Genomic DNA, 20,001 nt, shown 5'->3' on the forward strand with positions numbered 1-20,001 from the left:
CCCCACCCTTCCCAAAGCCACCAGCTGCTGTCCCCAAAATATGACCCGGCCGTGATTTTATTTTATTTTATTTAAAAAAAAACCATAATAAAAAAAAAAAAGGAAACCAAACCTTAATCAATTAATTTTATTTTGGTTATTATTTTTCATAAACACTTCATAAAGCAGTGACTTGTTAGCCCGGAAAGGATTTGCATCGGGAGGAAATAAAGAAATAAATAAATCTATTTATGCATTCGGAGAGGGTGGGATGGGAGGGCTTTGGTTTTCTGGGATATTTTCCTAGTGGTAGAGAAATAAAAATATCTATGAAACAACGACATTCTCCTGTCTTTTTTTCCCTGGGGTGGGCTTGGATGTGGATTTTAGTGTTGGGGTGGAGAAGCAGGGGGTGGTGGGGCTCCAGAGGCAGCTGCTCCTCCCTCTTGCTGTTTTTTGGGATTTGTTTTCCCGCTGGGGTTGGGTTTGGTGCTTGTGGAGGTGCTGTCTCCGAAACTGTGACATGAAGCCACCATGTCTCCCTGGATCCACCTTGTGCCCCCTGGAGCCACCATGTCCCCTTGGAGCCACCCTGAGCCCTGGAGCCACCATGTCCCCTTGGAGCCACCGTGTCTGTCTGTGATCACCATGTCCACCTGGGGCCACGGCATCCCCCTTGGAGCCACCTTGTCCCCCCTGGAGCCACCATGACCACTGGAGCCACCTTCTTCCCCCTGGATCCACCATGGGGTCACCATGTCCCCTTGGAGCCACCCTGACCCCTGGAGCCACCGTGTCCCTTCTGGAGCCACCATGTCCCCCTCGAACCACCTTGTCCCCACTGGAGCCACCATGTCCCCCTCAAGCCACCATGTCCTCCTGGAGCCACCATGTCCAACTGTGGCCACCCCCTTGGAGCTACCATGTCTCTCTGTAGCCACTGTGTCCCCCCTGGAGCCACCATGACCCCTGGAGCCACCATGTCCCCCAGGAGCCACCACTGGAACCACCGTGTCCCTTCTGGAGACACCATGTCCCCTTGGAGCCACCGTGTCCCTCTGGAACCACAGTGTCCCTTCTGGAGCCACCATGTCCCCTTGGAGTCACCTTGTCCCCCCTGGAGCCAACATGACCCCTGGAGCCACCATGTCCCCCAGGAGCCACCACTGGAACCACCGTGTCCCTTCTGGAGACACCATGTCCCCTTGGAGCCACCGTGTCCCTCTGGAACCACAGTGTCCCTTCTGGAGCCACCATGTCCCCTTGGAGCCACCGTGTCCCCCGCTGGAGGTGGCACCGTGGGCGTTCCCGGGCCGTTAATGATTCCCAGGATGACGTGGGGACTAAAGGGCTTTTCCAAGGGTCACTCTGCGAGCGGGGCCACCCTCGCCCGGCCTCGCCCAGCCCCGTCACCGCCAACATGGTGGCCCTGAGCGACTTCCAGAGTAAGCAGGCACGGGGTGGTCGTGTCCCAGCTGGAATTCCTGTCCCGGCTGGAATTCGGGATCCGGGAGCTCCATGGGGACCTTGGGCACATCCCAGTCCTGGCTGGGATCCCCCCTGGATGGGGTGGTTGGGGCAGGGAGGGGTGAGATGGAAAAGGGGATGGGCTGGGGAGATTCTCCAGGATCATCCAGGGATCATCTCCAGCTTTTCCTGGAGGGAAAGGGGAAAGGGAAAGGGAAAGGGAAAGGGAAAGGGAAAGGGAAAGGGAAAGGGAAAGGGAAAGGGAAAGGGAAAGGGGAAAGGGGAAAGGAAAGGGAAAGGGAAAGAGGAAAGAGAAAGGGAAAGGGAAAGGGAAAGGGAAAGGGAAAGGGAAAGGGAAAGGGAAAGGGAAAGGGAAAGGGGAAAGGGGAAAGGAAAGGGAAAGGGAAAGGGAAAGGGAAAGGGAAAGGGAAAGGGAAAGGGAAAGAGGAAAGAGGAAAGAGGAAAGGGAAAGGGAAAGGGAAAGGGAAAGGGAAAGGGAAAGGGAAAGGGAAAGGGAAAGGGAAAGGGAAAGGGAAGGGGAAAGAGGAAAGAGGAAAGGGGAAAGGGAAAGGGAAAGGGAAAGGGAAAGGGAAAGAGGAAAGGGAAAGAGGAAAGGGAAAGAGGAAAGGGAAAGGGAAAGGGGAAAGAGGAAAGGGAAAGGGAAAGGGAAAGGGGAAAGGGGAAAGGCTGGGCAGGGATTTCCCGTGGAGTTTTCCTTTGTGGTTCCTGATTTATCCGATGCTCTTGGGGGTTTCTGGAGCACCAACGGCCTCCTCCAGGCCTGGCCTGGGTGTCAAGGCTGGTCCTGAGATTTGGGAGAAAAGCCCAAAGGGTATTTTTGGGAAGGAGCAGGACAGGGATGTGCCGGGATCCCAGGTGTGGAGCCTTTGCCTCTGCTCGCCCGTTTTCCACAGGGATCGGAGTGGGCCTGGTCGGCTTCGGCCTCTTCTTCCTCCTTTTTGGGATCCTCCTGTACTTCGACTCGGTGCTCCTGGCTTTTGGGAACGTGAGTAGGGCCGGCCTGGGGGTCCCCACAGTGGGATCAAGGAGCGGCCCTGACCCTCTCCCCTCCCTCCTCCCAGCTCCTCTTCCTCTCTGGCTTGGTCTTCATCATCGGCTTCCGGAGGACCTTCACCTTCTTCTTCCAGCGGCCCAAGCTGAAGGGCACCAGCTTCTTCTTCGGGGGGCTCATCGTGGTCCTCATGCGGTGGCCGATCCTGGGCATGCTGCTGGAGGCCTACGGCTTCATCTCCCTCTTCAGGTGCGGGATAGGATCCTGGGCATGGGATCCTGGGCATGGGATCCTGGGCATGGGATCCCTGGGATGAGATCCTCAGGATGGGATCCTGGGCATGGGATCATCAAAATGGGATCCCTGGGATGGGATCCTTGGAATGGGATCTCTGGGATCCTGGGCATGGGGTCTCTGGGATGGGATCCTCATGATGGGATCCTCAGGATGAGATCTTTGGGATGAAATCTCTGGGATGGGATACTGGGCATGGGATCCTCAGGATGGGATCCCTGGGCATGGGATCCCTGGGCATGGGATCCCTGGGATGATCCCTCAGGATGGGATCGTGGGGATTAGATCCTCACGATGAGATCCTCAGGATGGAATCTCTGGGATGGGATCCTCATGACGGGATCCTCAGGATGAGATCTTTGGGATGAAATCCCTGGGATGGGATCCTGGGCATGGCATCCTGAGCATGGGATCCCTGGGATGAGATCCTTGGGATGGGATCCTGAGGGTGAGATCACTGGGATGGGATCCTCAGGATGAGATCCTTGGGATGGGATCCCTGGGATGATCCCTTGGGATGGGATCCTGGGCATGGGATCCTTGAGATGGGATCCTGGGCATGGGATCCCTGGGATCCTGGGGATGAGATCACTGGGATGAGATCCTGGGCATGGGATCCCTAGGATGGGATCCTTGGGATGGGATCCTGGGGATGGGATCATCAAAATGGGATCTTCATGATGAGAACCCTGGGATGGGATCCTCGGGATGAGATCCTTGGGATGAGATCCCTGGGATGGGATCCTCAGGATAGAGCCCGGGCTGGGGGATGCTCCCCAGAGCTCAGCAGAATCTTTTGTGTCCACACAGGAGCTTCTTCCCAGTGGCTTTCGGGTTTTTGGGCTCGCTGGCAAACGTCCCTCTGCTGAGCCAGGTGAGAGGGGGCTGGGGACCCCCCAGGGTGGGCAATGCCCAGCTGGGATCCATCCCCCTGTGGCCCTCATGGTGGGCAGTCTCCGGCTGGGATCCGTCCCCACGGATGGCATTGCACAGGAAATGTCACCGCCGTGTCCCCAGAGCTGACCGGGTGGATTTTCCCGCTAACCCTGCTCTGTCCCTGTTGCAGCTCCTGCAGAAGATGGGGGACAGCGGCTCCATGGTGTGACCTGAGCAGTTCTGGGCTGAGTGGCTGCGATGGGACAGGGTGGGAGAGCCCCAGGTCTGGCTGTGCCCAAGAGCTGGGGACTCCTTTGTCCCCAGGACCCTCAGTGCTGGCCAGAGCCACCCCCCAGCAGGGACAGTGTCCCCTCACTGTCCCACGGGGCTCCTGAGCCAGGCTCTGGGCTCCAAGAGCTATACCAGGCTGGAATCTGGAATTCCTGCAGTTATTTAATTCTTTTCTGTGAAAGATTTAATTTAATAAAAAAATATCTGAATGTGAGCTCGGACTCGGCTCCTTTCCATTGGCTCAGGGCTTGTCCCAGCACTGGCACCTCCCGATGTCACCAGGAGGCATTGTGGCCATGGCTGGAGGTGGCACAGGAACATTCCCATGGCTGGAGGTGGCACAGGAACATTCCCATGGTTGAGGATGGCACAGGGACATTCCCATGGCTGGACGTGACACAAACACATTCCCATGGCTGGAGGTGGCACAGGAACATTCCCATGGCTGGAGGTGGCACAGGAACATTCCCATGGTTGAGGATGGCACAGGGACATTCCCATGGCTGGAGGTGGCACAGGAACATTCCCATGGTTGAGGATGGCACAGGGACATTCCCATGGCTGGAGGTGACACAAACACATTCCCATGGCTGTGCCTGGAGGTGGCACAAGGACCTTCACGTGGCTGGAAGTGGCACAGGAACCTTCCCCTGCTCATAGCTGGAGATGGCACACGGGACATCCCCATGGCTGGAGGTGGCATGGGGACATTCCTATGGCCAGCACTGGGGGTGGCCCAGGGCCCTCCCCATGGCAGGAGCTTCCCCAGTGTCACCCCAGGTGACTTTAAGGATTTTTTTCCACCTGGCTGCTGAGGTTCCTGTCCCCAGGAGAGCAGGTTGGATCCTCGGCCTCTGCAGGGCTGAGGTGCAGCCCAGCCAGGTTCCAGGAGCACCTGGTGAAGCTGGAGTTTAATTAAACTCAAAAGCAATCTCATCAAAGCTGCTCCTCCTTAACGAGCGGGAATTAATTAACAGGTTTGAGCTGAACCTGTTTCCTCTGGAGCGCAATGGGAGCTGGCGGCTCTGTGTCTGTTGTCACCCAGCTGTGCCCGTTGTCACCCAGCTGTGCCCATTGTCACCTGGCTGTGCCTGGGTGGCATTGAGGGATCCCAGAATCATGGAATGATTTGGGGTTTTAGGGATCTTCACGCCCATCCCATCCCATCCCATCCCATCCCATCCCATCCCATCCCATTCCCTGCCATGGGGACACCTTCCCTTACCCCAGGTTCCTCCAACCCCACCCAGACACTTTCTCCATTCCATCCTTCCCCATCTTCTCCAGGGTCCTCCATTCCATCCCTCCCTATCTCCTCCAGGATCCTCCATTCCTTCCACCCCCATCTCCTCCAGGATCCTCCATTCCTTCCCATCCCAGCCTGTCCAGGATCCTCCATCCCTTCCCACCCTCCCAGTCCAGCTTCTCCAGGATCTTCCCTTCCTTCCATCCCTCCCCATCTCCTCCAGGATCCTCCACCCCTTCCCTTCCCTTCCTCCCACCTCATCCCCATCTCTCCAACCCACAAACTCATCCCCGCCGTGCCTGTGTCCCCCAAACCCTGACCCCATTTTGGGGGTGTCCCCGTCCCCCACAGCTTTTCCAGGCTGGGAAGGGCTGGGAGCTCCCTCCCCAGAGCTCCTCTCCGGAAGGATTTTCCCAGGAATGTTTTCCCCCCTCCAGCTCTGTAAATCCTCTCTCTGGCAGGGTTTTGGTTTCAAGCACCAGCTCCGGGTTTGCCCTGACGTCAATCCCCGAATTCCCCCGGTGCTGGTGCCATCCAGAGCCTCCCCTAAGCCCTTCCCAAAAGTTGTTTTCACCCTGGAGCTTTTTGGTCACCCGGAATGAGGATCCTCACGAGCCTCCTGTGCTTTCACCAGCAGCAAAATCCTGGGTTAGAAAAGTGTGGAAAATACGAGGAAAGAGCAGAAATTCACCTCCTTTTTTTCTGTGCTGCTGCAGAAAAAATCCCTCAGGAAATCAAAGCTGTTTGGCCAAACTTCCCAATGATTTTGTTTGGAGTGGAAAGAGTTGAAAAATTTAGATTTTATTTTAAGGAAAGCACCCACACAGCCTGGCAGGAGAGAAGAAGGAATTTATCCGTGGGGAAGGCGATTGTTCCTCTCTGGGAAATGTTTTCCTTCCATTCTCCCTGAAAAACAGGCAGGAAAATAACTGGAAAATTCCCTGCTATTTCCAGAGGAGCTGCTCCTGGTGGGATCCATAATTGGATAAAACCCCAGGATTTTGGAGCAAGGTTCCCCACACGGACCCAGTGAGGGATTCCTGCCTTTCCCTGAATCCCTGGAACCTCCTGTGCTTGAAAATTCCACTTAAGGGACGTTTTGGGGCTGCATGGGAAGAGTTCAGGATCTTCCCTGTGGATCTGAAGGGCTGGGAAGGAGCTCAGCACTGTCCCAGAGCTGCCTGATGTCCCTGTCCCCTTCCTTTCCATGTCCCCGTCCCTCTGACACCCCCAAAATCACTTTTTCCAGGATTTTAAAGCCTTTTCCATCACAGCAGAGGGGACTGGGGAATTCCTTGGGGGGAAAGTGTCCCATGCTGGGGACACCCCAGAGCCCTGGAGCTGGGACAGCCACTCCAGTGGCCACCCCAGAGCAGCAGCCCTTGGCTCTCTGATGGATTTGGGGACATCATTTTCCCCATTTTCCCTCCATTTCCCATCCCAAGGGGGTTTTGGGGCCACCCAAAAGTGGCAGGGAAGGGTTGTGCCCCTCTGGTTCCTCCATCCCAGCTCATCCCACCCTGGATTCCCCACAGGAGAGGGACAAAGCCATGCCCAGAATACCCCAAAATCCTCAGGGATCCCACAGATGTGGCCATGCCCAGAATACCCCAAAATCCTCAGGGATCCCACAGATGTGGCCATGCCCAGAATACCCCAAAATCCTCAGGGATCCACAGATGTGGCCATGCCCAGAATACCCCAAATCCTCAGGGATCCCACAGATGTGGCCATGCCCAGAATACCCCAAATCCTCAGGGATCCCACAGATGTGGCCATGCCCAGAATACCCCAAAATCCTTAGGGATCCCACAGATGTGGCCATGCCCAGAATACCCCAAAATCCTCAGGGATCCCACAGATGTGGCTGGCCTGGATCAGAAGGGGCTGGAAATTCTGATCCCCACCAATGAGGACCCCTTTTCCTTTTGAAACCCCAAATTCTCAAGGTTCCCATAGATGTGGCCATGCCCAGAATACCCCAAATCCTCAGGGAACCCACAGATGTGGCTGTTGTGGATCAGAAGGGGTTGGAAATTCAGATCCCCATTATTGGGAGCCCCTTTTCCTTTTGAAGCCCCAAATCCTTAGGGATCCCACAGATGTGGCCATGCCCACAATACCCCAAATCCTCAGGGATCCCACAGATGTGGCTGCCCTGCATCAGAAGGGGCTGGAAATTCAGCTCCCCACAAACGGGGACCCCATTTTCTTTGAAGTCCTGCTGCACCCGAGGCTTTTCCTGTGGGGAACGGAGCTTGGCAGAGCCCGTGGGATGCCCGGGCAGGGATTTACAGCCGTGGGCTCTCTGCCAGCCCCTCTCAGCTCCTGACCCCGCTCCCTCCCCGCAACCTGCCCGGCCACGAGGCCCCGGGCAGTGACGCAGGGACACGGGTCCTGCGTGGGAAAAGACGTCAGGGATGGGGACAGAGCCCCGTGGGGCTGAGCCCTGGGGGCTGCCGGGGTCAGCAGAGCCCTGGCAGCCAAAATCCCGCCAGGAATGAGGCGGTAAATGTCCAGTTTTGGGGGAATGTTGTTTGGAGTTTGTGGGGTGTGCCTTGGATTGGGGTGGCAGCAGGGCTCTGAGTAAATCCCATAAACAGGAGGGTGATTGTGGGGCTGGGCTGGGGGGAAATGCGTCCTCAGGGTTCTTCTAAGAACAAACCCCATAAACAGGAAGGTGATTGTGGGTCTGGGCTGGTGTGGGGGGGAATGTGGCCCCCTCTTGATCCAGGGCAGCGACGTCTGTGGGATCCCGGAGGATTTGGGGCTTCAAAAGGAAAAGGGGTCCCCATTGGTGGGGATCCGAATTTCCAGCCCCTTCTGATCCAGGCCAGCCACATCTGTGGGATCCTTGAGGATTTGGGGTATTCTGGGCATGGCCACATCTGTGGGATCCCAGAGGATTTGGGGCTTCGAAAGGAAAAGAAGTCCCCAATTATGGGGATCAGAATTTCCAGCCTCTTCTGATCCAGGCCAGCCACATCTGTGGGATCCCAGAGGATTTTGGGGTATTCTGGGCATGGCCACATCTGTGGGATCCCAGAGGATTTTGGGGTATTCTGGACATGGCCACATCTGTGGGATCCCAGAGGATTTTGGGGCTTCAAAAGGAAAAGGGGTCCCCATTGGTGGGGATCTGAATTTCCAACCCCTTCTGATCCAGGGCAGCCACATCTGTGGGATCCTGGCGGATTTGGGGTCCTCAGGGTTCACCCACGAACATTTTTATTGCCTTTGGTGTCATTTCCCACCGAGATTCCTGAGGCTGGGAGACCCTGGGAGCTGCAGGGATGATGCAGCACCCCCCATCCTGGGCTGGGCACTGCCAGGGGGGCACAGCAGCCTGGAGGGGAGGGCCAGGGGTGCAGCTGGAAGCTCCTGAGCAGCGTCTCCCATCTCAAACACCAGGATCTGACCCCGTAAGGAGCAGCTGGGGTGAGTTTGGCCGTTCTCTGCTCTGAGCTCCAGGTCTGGTTTAACAGAGCTGGACCTTGGGGGGTTCCCCAGAGCATCCCCCAAAAGGGCTGAGGGGGCTGGGGGGTCCTCACTTGGTGTCTCCATGGCCAACAGGGCTGAGTGTCCTTTGCCATCCCCATTCCCTTGGGGAAAATCCCATCTGCAAATGGAGTTTGGGGACATCTCCTTGGCCAGGACGTCACCCAGACCTGTGCCACCACCCAGCACCCCCAGCAGCTCTCCCAGGTAGCACCAACAGGGATTTGTGCCCTTCACGTGCTGTGCTGGAGAGTGGAGGAATTCCGGAGCAATGAACCCCGTGGGATGTGGGATCCATCTCTGAAATACCCACAGCTCCCCTTGGCACGTTCCTGCCGGGCACAGGGGGCACCCTGGCCCTGCCACCCTCCATGGGGACTGTCCCAGCCCCCTGCCCGATGTTCTCCATGGCATTCCCAGTCTGCCCAGTGCTGTCCATGCCATTCCCAGTCTGATGGGCATTGTCCATGCCATTCCCAGTTTGATCCATGCCATTCCCAGTCAGATGGGCATTGTCCATGCCATTACCAGCCTACCCAGTGTCATCCATGGCATTCCCACACTGCCCAGTGCCATCCATGCCATTCCCAGTCTGCCCAGTTTGATCCATGCCATTCCCAGCCTGCCCAGTGCCATCCATGGCGTTCCCAGACTGATGGGCATTATCCACGGCATTCCCAGTTTGCCCAGTGCCATCCATGCCATTCCCAGTGCTCTCCATGCCATTCCTGGTCTGCCCAGTGCCATCCATGGCATTCCCAGTTTGCCCAGTGCCATCCATGCCATTCCCACCTTGCCCAGTGTCATCCATGCCATTCCCAGTGCTCTCCATGCCATTCCTGGTCTGCCCAGTGCCATCCATGGCATTCCCAGTTTGCCCAGCTCTATCCATGCCATTCCCGGTGCCATCCATGGCATTCCCAGTTTGCCCAGCTCTATCCATGCCATTCCCGGTGCCATCCATGGCATTCCCAGTTTGCCCAGCTCTATCCATGCCATTCCCGGTGCCATCCATGGCATTCCCAGTTTGCCCAGCTCTATTCATGCCATTCCCGGTGCCATCCATGGCATTCCCAGTTTGCCCAGTGCCATCCATGCCATTCCCGGTGCCCTCCCTGCCATTCCCAGCCCTGCCCCTGCCAGGGGAGGAGGATCCCGCAGGGATGGAGGATCCCGGGCTATAAAAGCTTCTTCCTCCCCTCCGGGAAAGGGACGGGACTGAGCCGGCGGCGGGGAGGGGACAGCGGGGACACGATGGCGGTGCCACCCAGCAGGAGGCTGCGGCGCTGCTTGCTGCTCCTGGCCGTCACCTGGGGCGCCACTTTTGTCCCCTCGCCAGCGCAGGCTTTGCAGAGGTACCCGGAGCTGGTGTGACCCTCCCGGGGCTGTCCCCGCTTTTATTGCCGGGCTCTGCTCAGGAGGGTGAGGGGCTTTGCTGCTTCATCCTCATCCTCCTCCTCTTCTGCTCTTCCTCACTCCTCTTCCTCGAGCACCGGTGGGACTCCACGAGCGCGGGGGTCTTTCCTAACTTAATTTAGGAGCGCTCTGAATCCCAAATAACGGAGTTTGGGGCCGGGCTCGGGGTCTGTGGGTGTCCCCAACGCACCTGGGGGTCCCCAGCCCACCTGGGCGTCCCCACCTTGCGGTGGGAGCAGTGGGGAGCTGCTGCCATCTAGAGCCACCAGGCTGGAGCTCCCGAGGCCGGGAATGCCGCTGGAAGCTGCCGGGGGGATTGGGGGGATCCCCCGGTTCTCCCCAGCTCTGTGCTGCCCCCCAGGATCGCCCTGACGCTGCGGGAGATGGGGGTGAAGGTCTTTCGTAACTTAAACGATTTAGGAGCACTCTGAATCCCAAATAACCGAGTTTGGGGCCGGGATCGGGGACAGGGGGTGTCCCCCACCCTCCTGGGGGTCCCCAACCTGTGGTGGGAACTGTGGGGAGCTGCTGCCATGCGGAGCCGCCGGGCTGGAGCTGGAAGCTGCCGGGGGGATTGAGGGCGATCCCCCGGTGCCCCCCAGCTCTGCCCCCGATATCCTCCCGATCCTGCCCCCCAGGATCGCCCTGCGGAGGATGCCCTCCATCCGCCAGACGCTGCAGGAGATGGGCGTGAAGGTGCGGGACGTGTTCCCGGAGCTGCGCCGGGCCACGCGCGGAGCAGGGGACGGTCCCCGCAACGGGACAGCTCCCACCCTGCTCACCAACTACCTGGATGTGAGTGTGGCCCTGCCCGATGTCACCGTGATGTCACCCAGCAGCCCAGCTGGGCTCGGTGTGAGCCATGGGGTGCTCCCTGTCCCCCCCAGACCCAATATTTCGGCGAGATCAGCATCGGGACCCCCGCGCAGACCTTCAAGGTGGTTTTTGACACGGGCTCGGCCAACCTGTGGGTGCCATCCTACAAGTGCTCCCCACTCTACAGCGCCTGTGGTGAGTAAGGGGGGAGCATTGCCGGGGCTGGGGGTGACCCCCCCAAAATCTCACTGACCCCCCCCAAAACCTCAGTGTCCCCCCAAAACCTCAGTGACCCCCAGTGCTGCTCAGAGCGGGTTATGGGCTCTCGTTTCTGATGCATTTTAACATGAGCGGTCTCTCTGTTGGTGTCCTGGCAGTGAGGTGGGGTGGACCATTATCCACCTCCCCCAGGGGGTTTTGGGGGGACAGAGGTGCTCTGTGCCCCTCTGGGATGTCCCTTCTCCCTGTCCCCAGTGTCCCACAGCCGCTACGACTCGTCCAAGTCGCGCACCTACATCGCCAACGGCACCGGCTTTGCCATCCGCTACGGCACCGGCAGCGTCAAAGGCGTCCTCAGCCAGGACATCGTCATGGTGAGCCCTGGAACCCACAGAGCCCCCAAAATTCACACACCTGGGATCCACAGGACCCCCAAATCCACGCACCTGGGATCCACAGAATCCCCAAAATTCACACACCAGGAGCCCACAGAATCCCCCAAATTCACACAACTGGGATCCACAAAGTCCCCAAAATCCACACACCTAAAATCTGTAGAATCCCCAAAACCCACTGAGCCCCCAAATCCACACACCTGGGATCCATAGAAACCCCAAAATCTGCACACCTGGGATCCACAGAGCCCCCAAATGCATACATTGGAACCCACAGAATCCCCAAATTCCACACACCTGGAATCCACAGAATCCCCAAACTTCACACATCTGGAACAACCCACAGAATCTCTGAATTCCACAAACCTAAAATCCCCAAAATCCACACACTGGATCCCACAGAATCCCCAAAATCCACACACCTGGAAATCACAGAATCCCCCAAAATCCACACACCCAGAGCCGCTGGCTCACCCAGGACACACATGGGGTTTTTTGAGGTATCACCCCTCCCGTCACCCCACAAATTCCCCCCGTGCCCTCCCGCAGGTGTCGGACATCCCGATCATCCAGGTGTTCGCCGAGGCCACGGCGCTGCCCGCCTTCCCCTTCATCTTCGCCCGGTTCGACGGCGTGCTGGGCATGGGCTACCCCAGCCAGGCCATCGATGGCATCACGCCCGTCTTCGACCGCATCCTGGCACAGCAGATCCTCCAGGAGGACGTGTTCTCCGTCTACTACAGCCGGTGGGGCTGAGGGGCACCCCCAAAATGGGGTTGGGGTTGGGGGGTCACAGGATGGGTTTGTGGGTTGGAGGGATGGGGATGGGGATGGAGTAGGAGGAAGGGAAGGAGTGGAGGAACCTGGAGGAGATGGGGAGGGATGGAATGGAGGATCCTGGAGAAGATGGGGAGGGATGGGATGGGATGGGATGGGATGGGATGGGATGGGATGGGATGGGATGGGATGGGATGGGATGGGATGGGATGGGATGGGATGGGATGGCATAGAGGATCCTGGAAAAAATGGGGATGGAGGGAGATTGAGGATCCTGGAAAAAATGGGGATGGAGGGAGATTGAGGATCATGAAGGAGATGGACTGGGAGGGTGAGAAGGAATGGAGGATCCTGGAGAAGATGGGGTAGGATGGAATGGAGGATTCCTGGACAAGCTGGGATGGGAAGGAAGGGAGGATCCAGAAGGAGATGGGGAGGGATTGAATGGAGGATTCTGGAGGAAATGGAGTGGGATGGAATGAAGGATCCCTGGGGGAGATGGAATGGGAGGGTGGGAAGGAGATGGAGGATCCTGGAGGAGATGGGAGGGAAGGAATGGAGGATCCTGGAGGAGATAAAAGGGAAGGAATGGAGGATTCTGGAAGAAATGGGATGGGAGGGAGTTGGAGGATCCTGGAGGAGATGGGGAGGGATGGAATGGAGGATCCCCCGGGTCTCTGGGTGTCACCTGTGTCCCCTGGGCTCCCTGGGGACACAGGTGCCTCATGGAGCATCCCTCTCTCTGCAGCACTTCCAAGTAAGAAGACCCAAAGCACGAGCGCCCTCCAGGCCACCCACTGCCAGCCCCCCCTGTCCCTCGGTGTCCCCCGGTGTCCCCTGGTCCCTCTGCCAGCTCCAGGATGTCCTGCCTGGGTTCTGCCCAACCTCAGGGGCCACCACACCCAGCTGGAGCCCGTGTCACCTCACTGTCCCAGCTGCTGACAGGGCCAGCAGAGCCTCGGGGCTGTGGGGTTTTTGGGGAAAGGGGAATCAATTCCCGCCTGGGTGGGATTTTTGGGGAAAGGGGAATCATTCGCTCTGGGCTGGAATTTTTGGGAAATGGGGAATTTCTCTATGACAGAGCTGGGATTTTTTGGGGAAAGGGGAATCACTTCTTGCCAAAACCGGGATTTTTGGGAAAAGGGGAATCGCTGTCTCCAGGCTGGGATTTTGGGAGAAAGGGGAATTGCTCCTGATGGGATGAGATTTTTAGGGAAAGGGGAATTGCCCTCTCCAGGTTGGGATTTTTGGGAAAAAGGGAATCACTCCTTGCCAGAAGTGGGATTTTTGGGAAAAGGGGAATTGTTCCTGCTGGGATGAGATTTCTGGGGAAAGGGGAATCGGTCCCTGCCTGGGTGGGATTTTGGGGGGGAAGAGGAATCGCTCCCTCTGGGCTGGGATTTTTGGGAAAAGGGGAATTGCTCCATGCTGGGATGAGATTTTTGGGGAAAAGGGAATCCCTCCCGCTGTGTTTGGCACAGGAACGCTCCCCTGAAGCCCGGCGGGGAAATCATCCTGGGAGGCAGCGACCCAGCCTATTACACCGGCGACTTCCACTACCTGAACGTCAGCAGGAGCGGCTTCTGGCAGATCCGCATGAAGGGGTGAGGGCGGGGAGAGCCCGGCACGGCCCGGGAACCCCAAATCCCGGGATCTGAGGTGGGAAAGGCCTTTGGGATCATCCAACTCAATATTAGCCCAGCACTGGCAGGTTCAGGGTGGGATTTCGGGGATTTCAGGGATGTTTTCCCTCCCCGTTTTTCTGGGGAGGAGGGGGGTGGGCTCCTCCAGCTCCTCCAGGCTCAGCAAGGAGCCAGGAGCAGCTGGGAATGCAGAGGGGGTGGCACCGTGGGCTGAGATTCCACCGGGAGCTGCAGTTGGAAGAGTTTAACCCGTGTCAGTCCTGCGGGAGGAGCTGGAACAATCCCGCTTTGTTTAATCAAAAAAAAAAAAAAAAAAAAAAAAAAAAAAAAACCCAAACAAAAATCCCCCAAAAAATCAGCCCTGCAAATGACGGAGCTCAGATCCCACCTTGGAAAAGCTGGGAGAGCAGCACGAGCCTGGCTGGGGTGGGATGTGACGTTCCTGGTGGCGCCAGGGAACACTCGGGATGAGTGTGACACTCCCAGCAGCACCAAGGGTGTCACCAGGGATGCTTGGGTTGGATGTGACACTCGTGGGAGCACCCCTGGTGTCACCACGGGAGATTTGGGGTGGATGTGATATTCCTAGGAGCACCAAGGGTGTCACCAGGGATGTTTGGGTTGGATCTGTCACTCCCAGGGTGTCACCACGGGAGATTTGGGATGGACGTGACATTCCCAGGAGCACCCTTGGTGACACCAGGGGACATTTGGGATTCATGTGACATTCCTGGTGTCACCAGGGAACACTCAGGATGGACATGTCACTCCTGGGAGCACCCTTGGTGTCACCAGGGGACACTCAGTGCCACCTCTCCCTCTCCAGGGTGTCTGTAGGAGCTGAGATCCTGTTCTGCAGGGAAGGCTGCTCGGTGGCCGTGGACACCGGAGCCTCCTACATCACCGGCCCTGCCGGCCCCGTGTCCGTGCTCATGAAAGCCATCGGGGCCACCGAGGTGGCCGAAGGAGAGGTGAGTGACAGCCACCCCCTCCCCGCGTCCCCATGGCCGCCTGGCCCTGTCCCAGCGCTGTCCCCTCCCCTGCAGTACGTGGTGGACTGCGAGCAGGTGCCTCAGCTGCCCAACATCTCCTTCCACCTGGGAGGGAAGGTCTATGGCCTCAGCGGCCCGGCCTACGTGCTGCGGGTGAGTGTCCAAAATCAGCCCCAAATTGCTGCTCCTAAACCCTCCTGTTGGGTGGAGGTGCCCACCCGAGCCAGGGTGAGCTGTCCCTGCGTCCTTGGGTGCTTTGGGGGGGATTTGGGGTCAGCCAGGGATGGGTTTTGGTGGGATTTGGATACCAGGAAAGGTTTTTCATCCCGGAACAGCAGGAAGGGGTTCACAGTGGGCAAATCCACATTTTCCCGGTGTTCGGAAAATTCCATGGTCCCCCGAGCAAGGAGCACCGTGGCCGAGCAGGGGGTGACGCTGGGACTGTCCCCCTGTCCCCTCCATCACCCCTGCAGCAACCCCAGCACCTCTGGGTGCCATTGCCAAACCCAAAGCACCGCAGGGAGGTCACCCCCAGGGACAGGGTGGGATTTTGGGGGATTTTTGGGGCTGGCTGTGCAGTGAAGGAGCCGTTCCCGATGATCCTCGTTCAGGAAATTCCATGATCCCCGAGCAAGGAGCACCGTGGCCGAGCAGGGGGTGTGCAGATGGGGCATGGTGACACTGGGACCCTGCCCCTGTCCCCTCCATCACCCCTGCAGCAACCCCAGCACTTCTGGGTGCCATTGCCAAACCCAAAGCACCGCAGGGAGGTCACCCCCAGGGACAGGGTGGGATTTTGGGGGATTTTTGGGGCTGGCTGTGCAGTGAAGGAGCTGGTCCCGATGATCCTCGTTCAGGAAATTCCATGATCCCCAAACAAGGAGCACCAAGCAGGGGGTGTGGAACTGGGATACGGTGACACCAAAACCCTCCCCCTGTCCCCTCCATCACCCCTGCAGCAATCCCAGCCCTTCTGGGGGGCTTTGCCAAACCCAGAGGAACACAGGGAGGTCACCCCCAGGCACAGGGTGGGATTTTTGGGGCTGGATGTGCAGGGGAAGGAACCGGCCCCGACGATCCTCGTTAGGACATTCCGTGATCCCCAAGGAAGGAGCACCGTGGGGTGACACTGGGACTGTCCCCCTGTCCCCTCCATCACCCCGCGGGTCTCCTTCCTGCAGCAATCCCAGTACGGTGAGGACGTCTGCGTGGTGGCTTTCTCTGGGCTGGACATCCCCCCTCCGGCCGGTCCCCTCTGGATTTTGGGCGCCACCTTCATCGGTCACTACTACACCAAATTCGACCGGCGCCACAACCGCATCGGCTTCGCCACCGCCCGCTGAGGGCCGGGGGGCCGGGCTGGGGGCGCAGAACCAGCCTGGAGGATGCGGGAAGCAGTGAAAGAACAGCTCCCTTCCAGCTCTGCCATCTCCTCTCCAAATCTCGCTGTTCCCGCTCCCAAACCCCCGCGGCATTCCCGGGAGCCGAGCCTGGAGCGGGGCTGTGAATCCCAGCCGGATCCTCCGGGCGCTTTTAGGGCGATATTCGACGGCAGGAGCAGCGCACAGCACGGGGATTTGCTGCTGGTGCGGCTGAGGGACCTCTGGGACTGTTTGTGTTGTTCCTAAATCGGGGGCGATAATCGGTGTTTAAGGATGGTTTCAGCCGGTGTCAGCCCTGCCTTTCTCCGTGAGTTTGATATTAAACAATTTAAAGCACCAGGAGGATGAGAGGAGGGCTGGTCTTGCAGAGACGGGGGGGGGGTCAGATATTTATATTTAGGGAACTGGGCCACAAATGTCCCTGTGCCACCTCTTCATTTGTGTCCCTGCCACCCCATAAGGGTGCAACGCCCTCCCCAGCTCCTGTGGCCAAACCAAGGGCTCTGCAAAGCCCCTCCTACAGCTGGGATGGTGACAGGAGCTCTGGTGTCCCCCTGGGGACAGGGACAGAGCTGTGCCACAGCTACCCTTCAAAGAGGGGACAGTTCCTGCGGGTTTGTGTGACACAGGATGGTGGCTCCCATCCCAGGGTCTGTTTTCATGAAAAATCAGAGGTTTTTCTCCGCCCTGGGCGTGGAGATGCCCCTGGAGGTGCCCCTTGTGCCAGCTGGCCTGGAGGGAGGGACAAGGCCCTCTCCCAGCTGGGGGGACGTTCCCAGTTCCAGATCCCCATGCCAGGGGAACACGGGCTGGCCTCCAGTTTGACCAGTTGAGGTGGCTGGGAGTGGGAAAGCTGCTCCTGGAGTGAATCAGGATCTCACCATGGAGGTGGCAGGAGCTCCTCACCCTCGGAGCTGCAGAGCTGAGGAATTCCTAGTGCCGAGGAACCCCAGAGCTGACAATTCCCAGCACCAATAAATTCCCAGAGCTGACAATTCCAGCACTTGTGAACCCCAGACCTGACAATTTCAGTGCCGAGGAACCCCAGAGCTGACAATTCCCAGCACCGATAAATTCCCAGAGCTGACAATTCCAGCGCTGCCAAATTCCCAGAGCTGCCAAATCCCCTCTCAGCCTCAGGGATATTTGGGAAGGGGATCCAGTGGCTGCTGAGTGACCCTTCCAGCACCTCCCCCTAAGCTCCCAGCCCTTTATCCACCCCTCCCAGCCCAGATCCTCATCCTCTGGTAGCTCCAGAGCGAGAGGATGAGCCTGGGGCAGATGTTTGTCCTTCTCTGCAGCCTCTCCGTGCTGGGATGCACAACCCAGGAGCTCCGGGGATGGGAAAATTCCAGTTCAGGGCTCCGGGGATGGGAAAATGCCGGCTCCTTTGGGTGGGATGTGATTTTTCTTCTGTCATCTCCAGCGCCGGAGTGGTGGCATTGGCTCTTTGGGGCCGTGGGGTGGAGGGAAGGGATGAATTTCTGCTCTCATCCAGCTTTTCCTGAGCCGCCCAGGAGCCGGGAAACAGCGGCAGGGAGGGATGGAACCATCAGAAAAGAGGGAATCTGCTGAGGTCAGGGCATCACATCCTTCTGAGATGCTTGGCGACAGTCCCCCCCTTCCTACAGGAGGGAAATCCCGCTTGGAAATATCCCTAACCTGAAAAACCCACCTGGAAACATCCCTAACCTGGAAAAACCCACCTGGAAATATCCCAACCTGGAAAAACCCACCTGGAAATATCCCAACCTGAAAATCCCACCTGGAAACATCCCTAACCTGGAAAAACCCACCTGGAAATATCCCTAACCTGGAAAAACCCACCTGGAAATATCCCAACCTGAAAATCCCACCTGGAAATATCCCAACCTCCTCTGCCCGGCTCTCCACAGTCTGGAGAAGACTCGAGTGGGTACAAAAGGTGCCTTCAGCCCCCGATACGGCTTCTGCCACATCCCTCAGCTGGAAAAGGCCCAGCCCGGCCTAAACCGGGATGGTTTTGGCTGAGCCGGTTCTGTTCCAACTCCGCGCACTCGTTTCAAGCAGCGAGAGTTAAAATCCGCCCAAGCCGCTGCCGGGCCCCTTAAACCGGGTTATTAACACCTCTAATCGCTGTTCCGGGGGTAATTTCCCGCTGGATGCTGCGGCCCTGCCTGCGGGGCTCCGCTGGCCCGGATTAGATCGTTCCGGCCGAGCAATTAGGCCGTGCTCAGCCCGGCAAAGCGCGGCATTAATTATGCCCGTCCCATTAACACTGACAGGGCTGGCGCTATTTATGGCAACACGGGAAAATGCCCGGCGGGGTTTTTGTCCCTCATCTGCCTTAAATTTTTTTTTTCTCCAGGTCTCCAGGGTGAGCTGGGCTGGTTTCAGGCACGGCCAGCTGGAGGGGGACACTCTGCGGGGCCGCTGTTATTTCCTCCCATAATGAAGCCGCGTCCGGCAGCTGCGGGGGCTCTGCCAGCGGGAAAATCCCGCTCTGTCCTCACCCCCAAAATCTCTTTCCGCTCCAGCTGTGAATCCCTACGGAAACCAGCGAGAGGAGGGTGCAATGGGAGAGGTTATCCCGAGCAGAGCCTGCGGGCTGGAGCGCATCCCGTGCGTGGCTCCTCATCCTTTGTCACCCCAAAGGAGGGAGGGGGGCAGCGCGGAGCCCCCCGGGATGGCGGAGGGGTTCAGCTGATGGATGGGGTGCATTGGGGTGCCGGTGCCGGTGCCGGTGCGGATCCTCTGGGGCGGCTTTGGGAATGGATGGGGGAGGCACCGGCAGCAGGTGCGGAGGGGGGGGTCTCGGTGCGGGGCGGCTGCCGGGGGTGGCTGAGAGGCTCCGGGAATGGGTGGGGGAGGCACCGACAGCAGCTGCGGCACAGCTGGGGCCTGCTCCTGGTTCCGGTACCGGCCGGGCGGGTCCTGGTCCTGATTCCGGTACCGGCCGGGCGGGGCTCCCAAGACGCCGTGGATGTGATGCCCCATCCCGGTGCGGATCCTCTGCCCGGGATGCGGTCCCGGTCGGGCGCTGGGGTCGCGGTGCGGGTGGGATGCCGGTCCGCTGATACCGGTGAGGGCGGGGCGCGGGTCCCGGTGCGGGTCCGCTAATGCCGGTGCGGATCGGGTGCGGGTGCGGCGCCCGGGTCTCGGCGTGCGGGGGGTGCGGGTCCCGCCCTGCCAGGGATGCCGGTCCCGGCCGGATGCGACTCTCCGCCCGCGGTCCCGGTAGGATGCGGATCCCCTGCCCCCGGTGCCGGTAGGGTGCGGATCCCTGCCCCCGGTGCCGGTAGGATGCGGATCCCTGCCCCCGGTGCCGGTAAGATGCGGGTCCCTGCCCCCGGTACCGGTGCCGGTAGGATGCGGATTCCCCGGTGCCGGTAGGATGCAGGTCCCTGTCCCCGGTACCGGTAGGATGCGGATCCCTGCCCCCGGTGCCGGTAGGATGCGGGTCCCTGCCCCCGGTACCGGTACCGGTAGGATGCGGATTCCCCGGTGCCGGTAGGATGCGGATTCCCCGGTGCCGGTAGGACGCAGGTCCCTGCCCCCGGTACCGGTGCCGGTAGGATGCGGATCCCCCGGTGCCGGTAGGATGCGGATCCCCCGGTGCCGGTGGCGGTGCGGGCGCTGCCGGGGAGGCGGGCGGGAGGCGGGCCGGTGACTCATGGCTTCCCACCGGCGGCGGCTCCTCCCCGCGGCCGCCGGCCCCG

The 20,001-nt window shown here is 59.1% G+C and overlaps 3 protein-coding genes across 3 annotated transcripts; 2 read left to right on the plus strand and 1 right to left on the minus strand.

Moving 5' to 3' along the window:
* Positions 1-1,365: 1,365 nt before the first annotated feature.
* GOLT1A (golgi transport 1A) lies at positions 1,366-3,857 on the plus strand. Its single transcript, XM_058819561.1, has 5 exons — positions 1,366-1,424; positions 2,361-2,452; positions 2,529-2,707; positions 3,563-3,626; positions 3,819-3,857. Exons 1-5 carry the CDS (start codon positions 1,400-1,402, stop codon positions 3,855-3,857), a joined length of 399 nt encoding a protein of 132 aa, XP_058675544.1. The 5' UTR covers positions 1,366-1,399.
* A 6,057-nt stretch (positions 3,858-9,914) lies between these two features.
* On the plus strand, positions 9,915-16,264 carry REN (renin). The gene is made up of 10 exons (XM_058819491.1): positions 9,915-10,018; positions 10,718-10,874; positions 10,967-11,090; positions 11,370-11,488; positions 12,059-12,255; positions 13,035-13,043; positions 13,768-13,890; positions 14,756-14,900; positions 14,976-15,074; positions 16,103-16,264. Exons 1-10 carry the CDS (start codon positions 9,918-9,920, stop codon positions 16,262-16,264), a joined length of 1,236 nt encoding a protein of 411 aa, XP_058675474.1. The 5' UTR covers positions 9,915-9,917.
* Positions 16,265-18,916: 2,652 nt separating this feature from the next.
* On the minus strand, positions 18,917-19,957 carry LOC131567574 (basic proline-rich protein-like). The gene has a single exon (XM_058819231.1). It carries the CDS (start codon positions 19,955-19,957, stop codon positions 18,917-18,919), a length of 1,041 nt encoding a protein of 346 aa, XP_058675214.1.
* Positions 19,958-20,001: the final 44 nt, after the last annotated feature.

The sequence above is a fragment of the Ammospiza caudacuta genome, chromosome 24 (assembly GCF_027887145.1).
Source record: "Ammospiza caudacuta isolate bAmmCau1 chromosome 24, bAmmCau1.pri, whole genome shotgun sequence".
Taxonomy (NCBI): Eukaryota; Metazoa; Chordata; class Aves; order Passeriformes; family Passerellidae; genus Ammospiza; species Ammospiza caudacuta.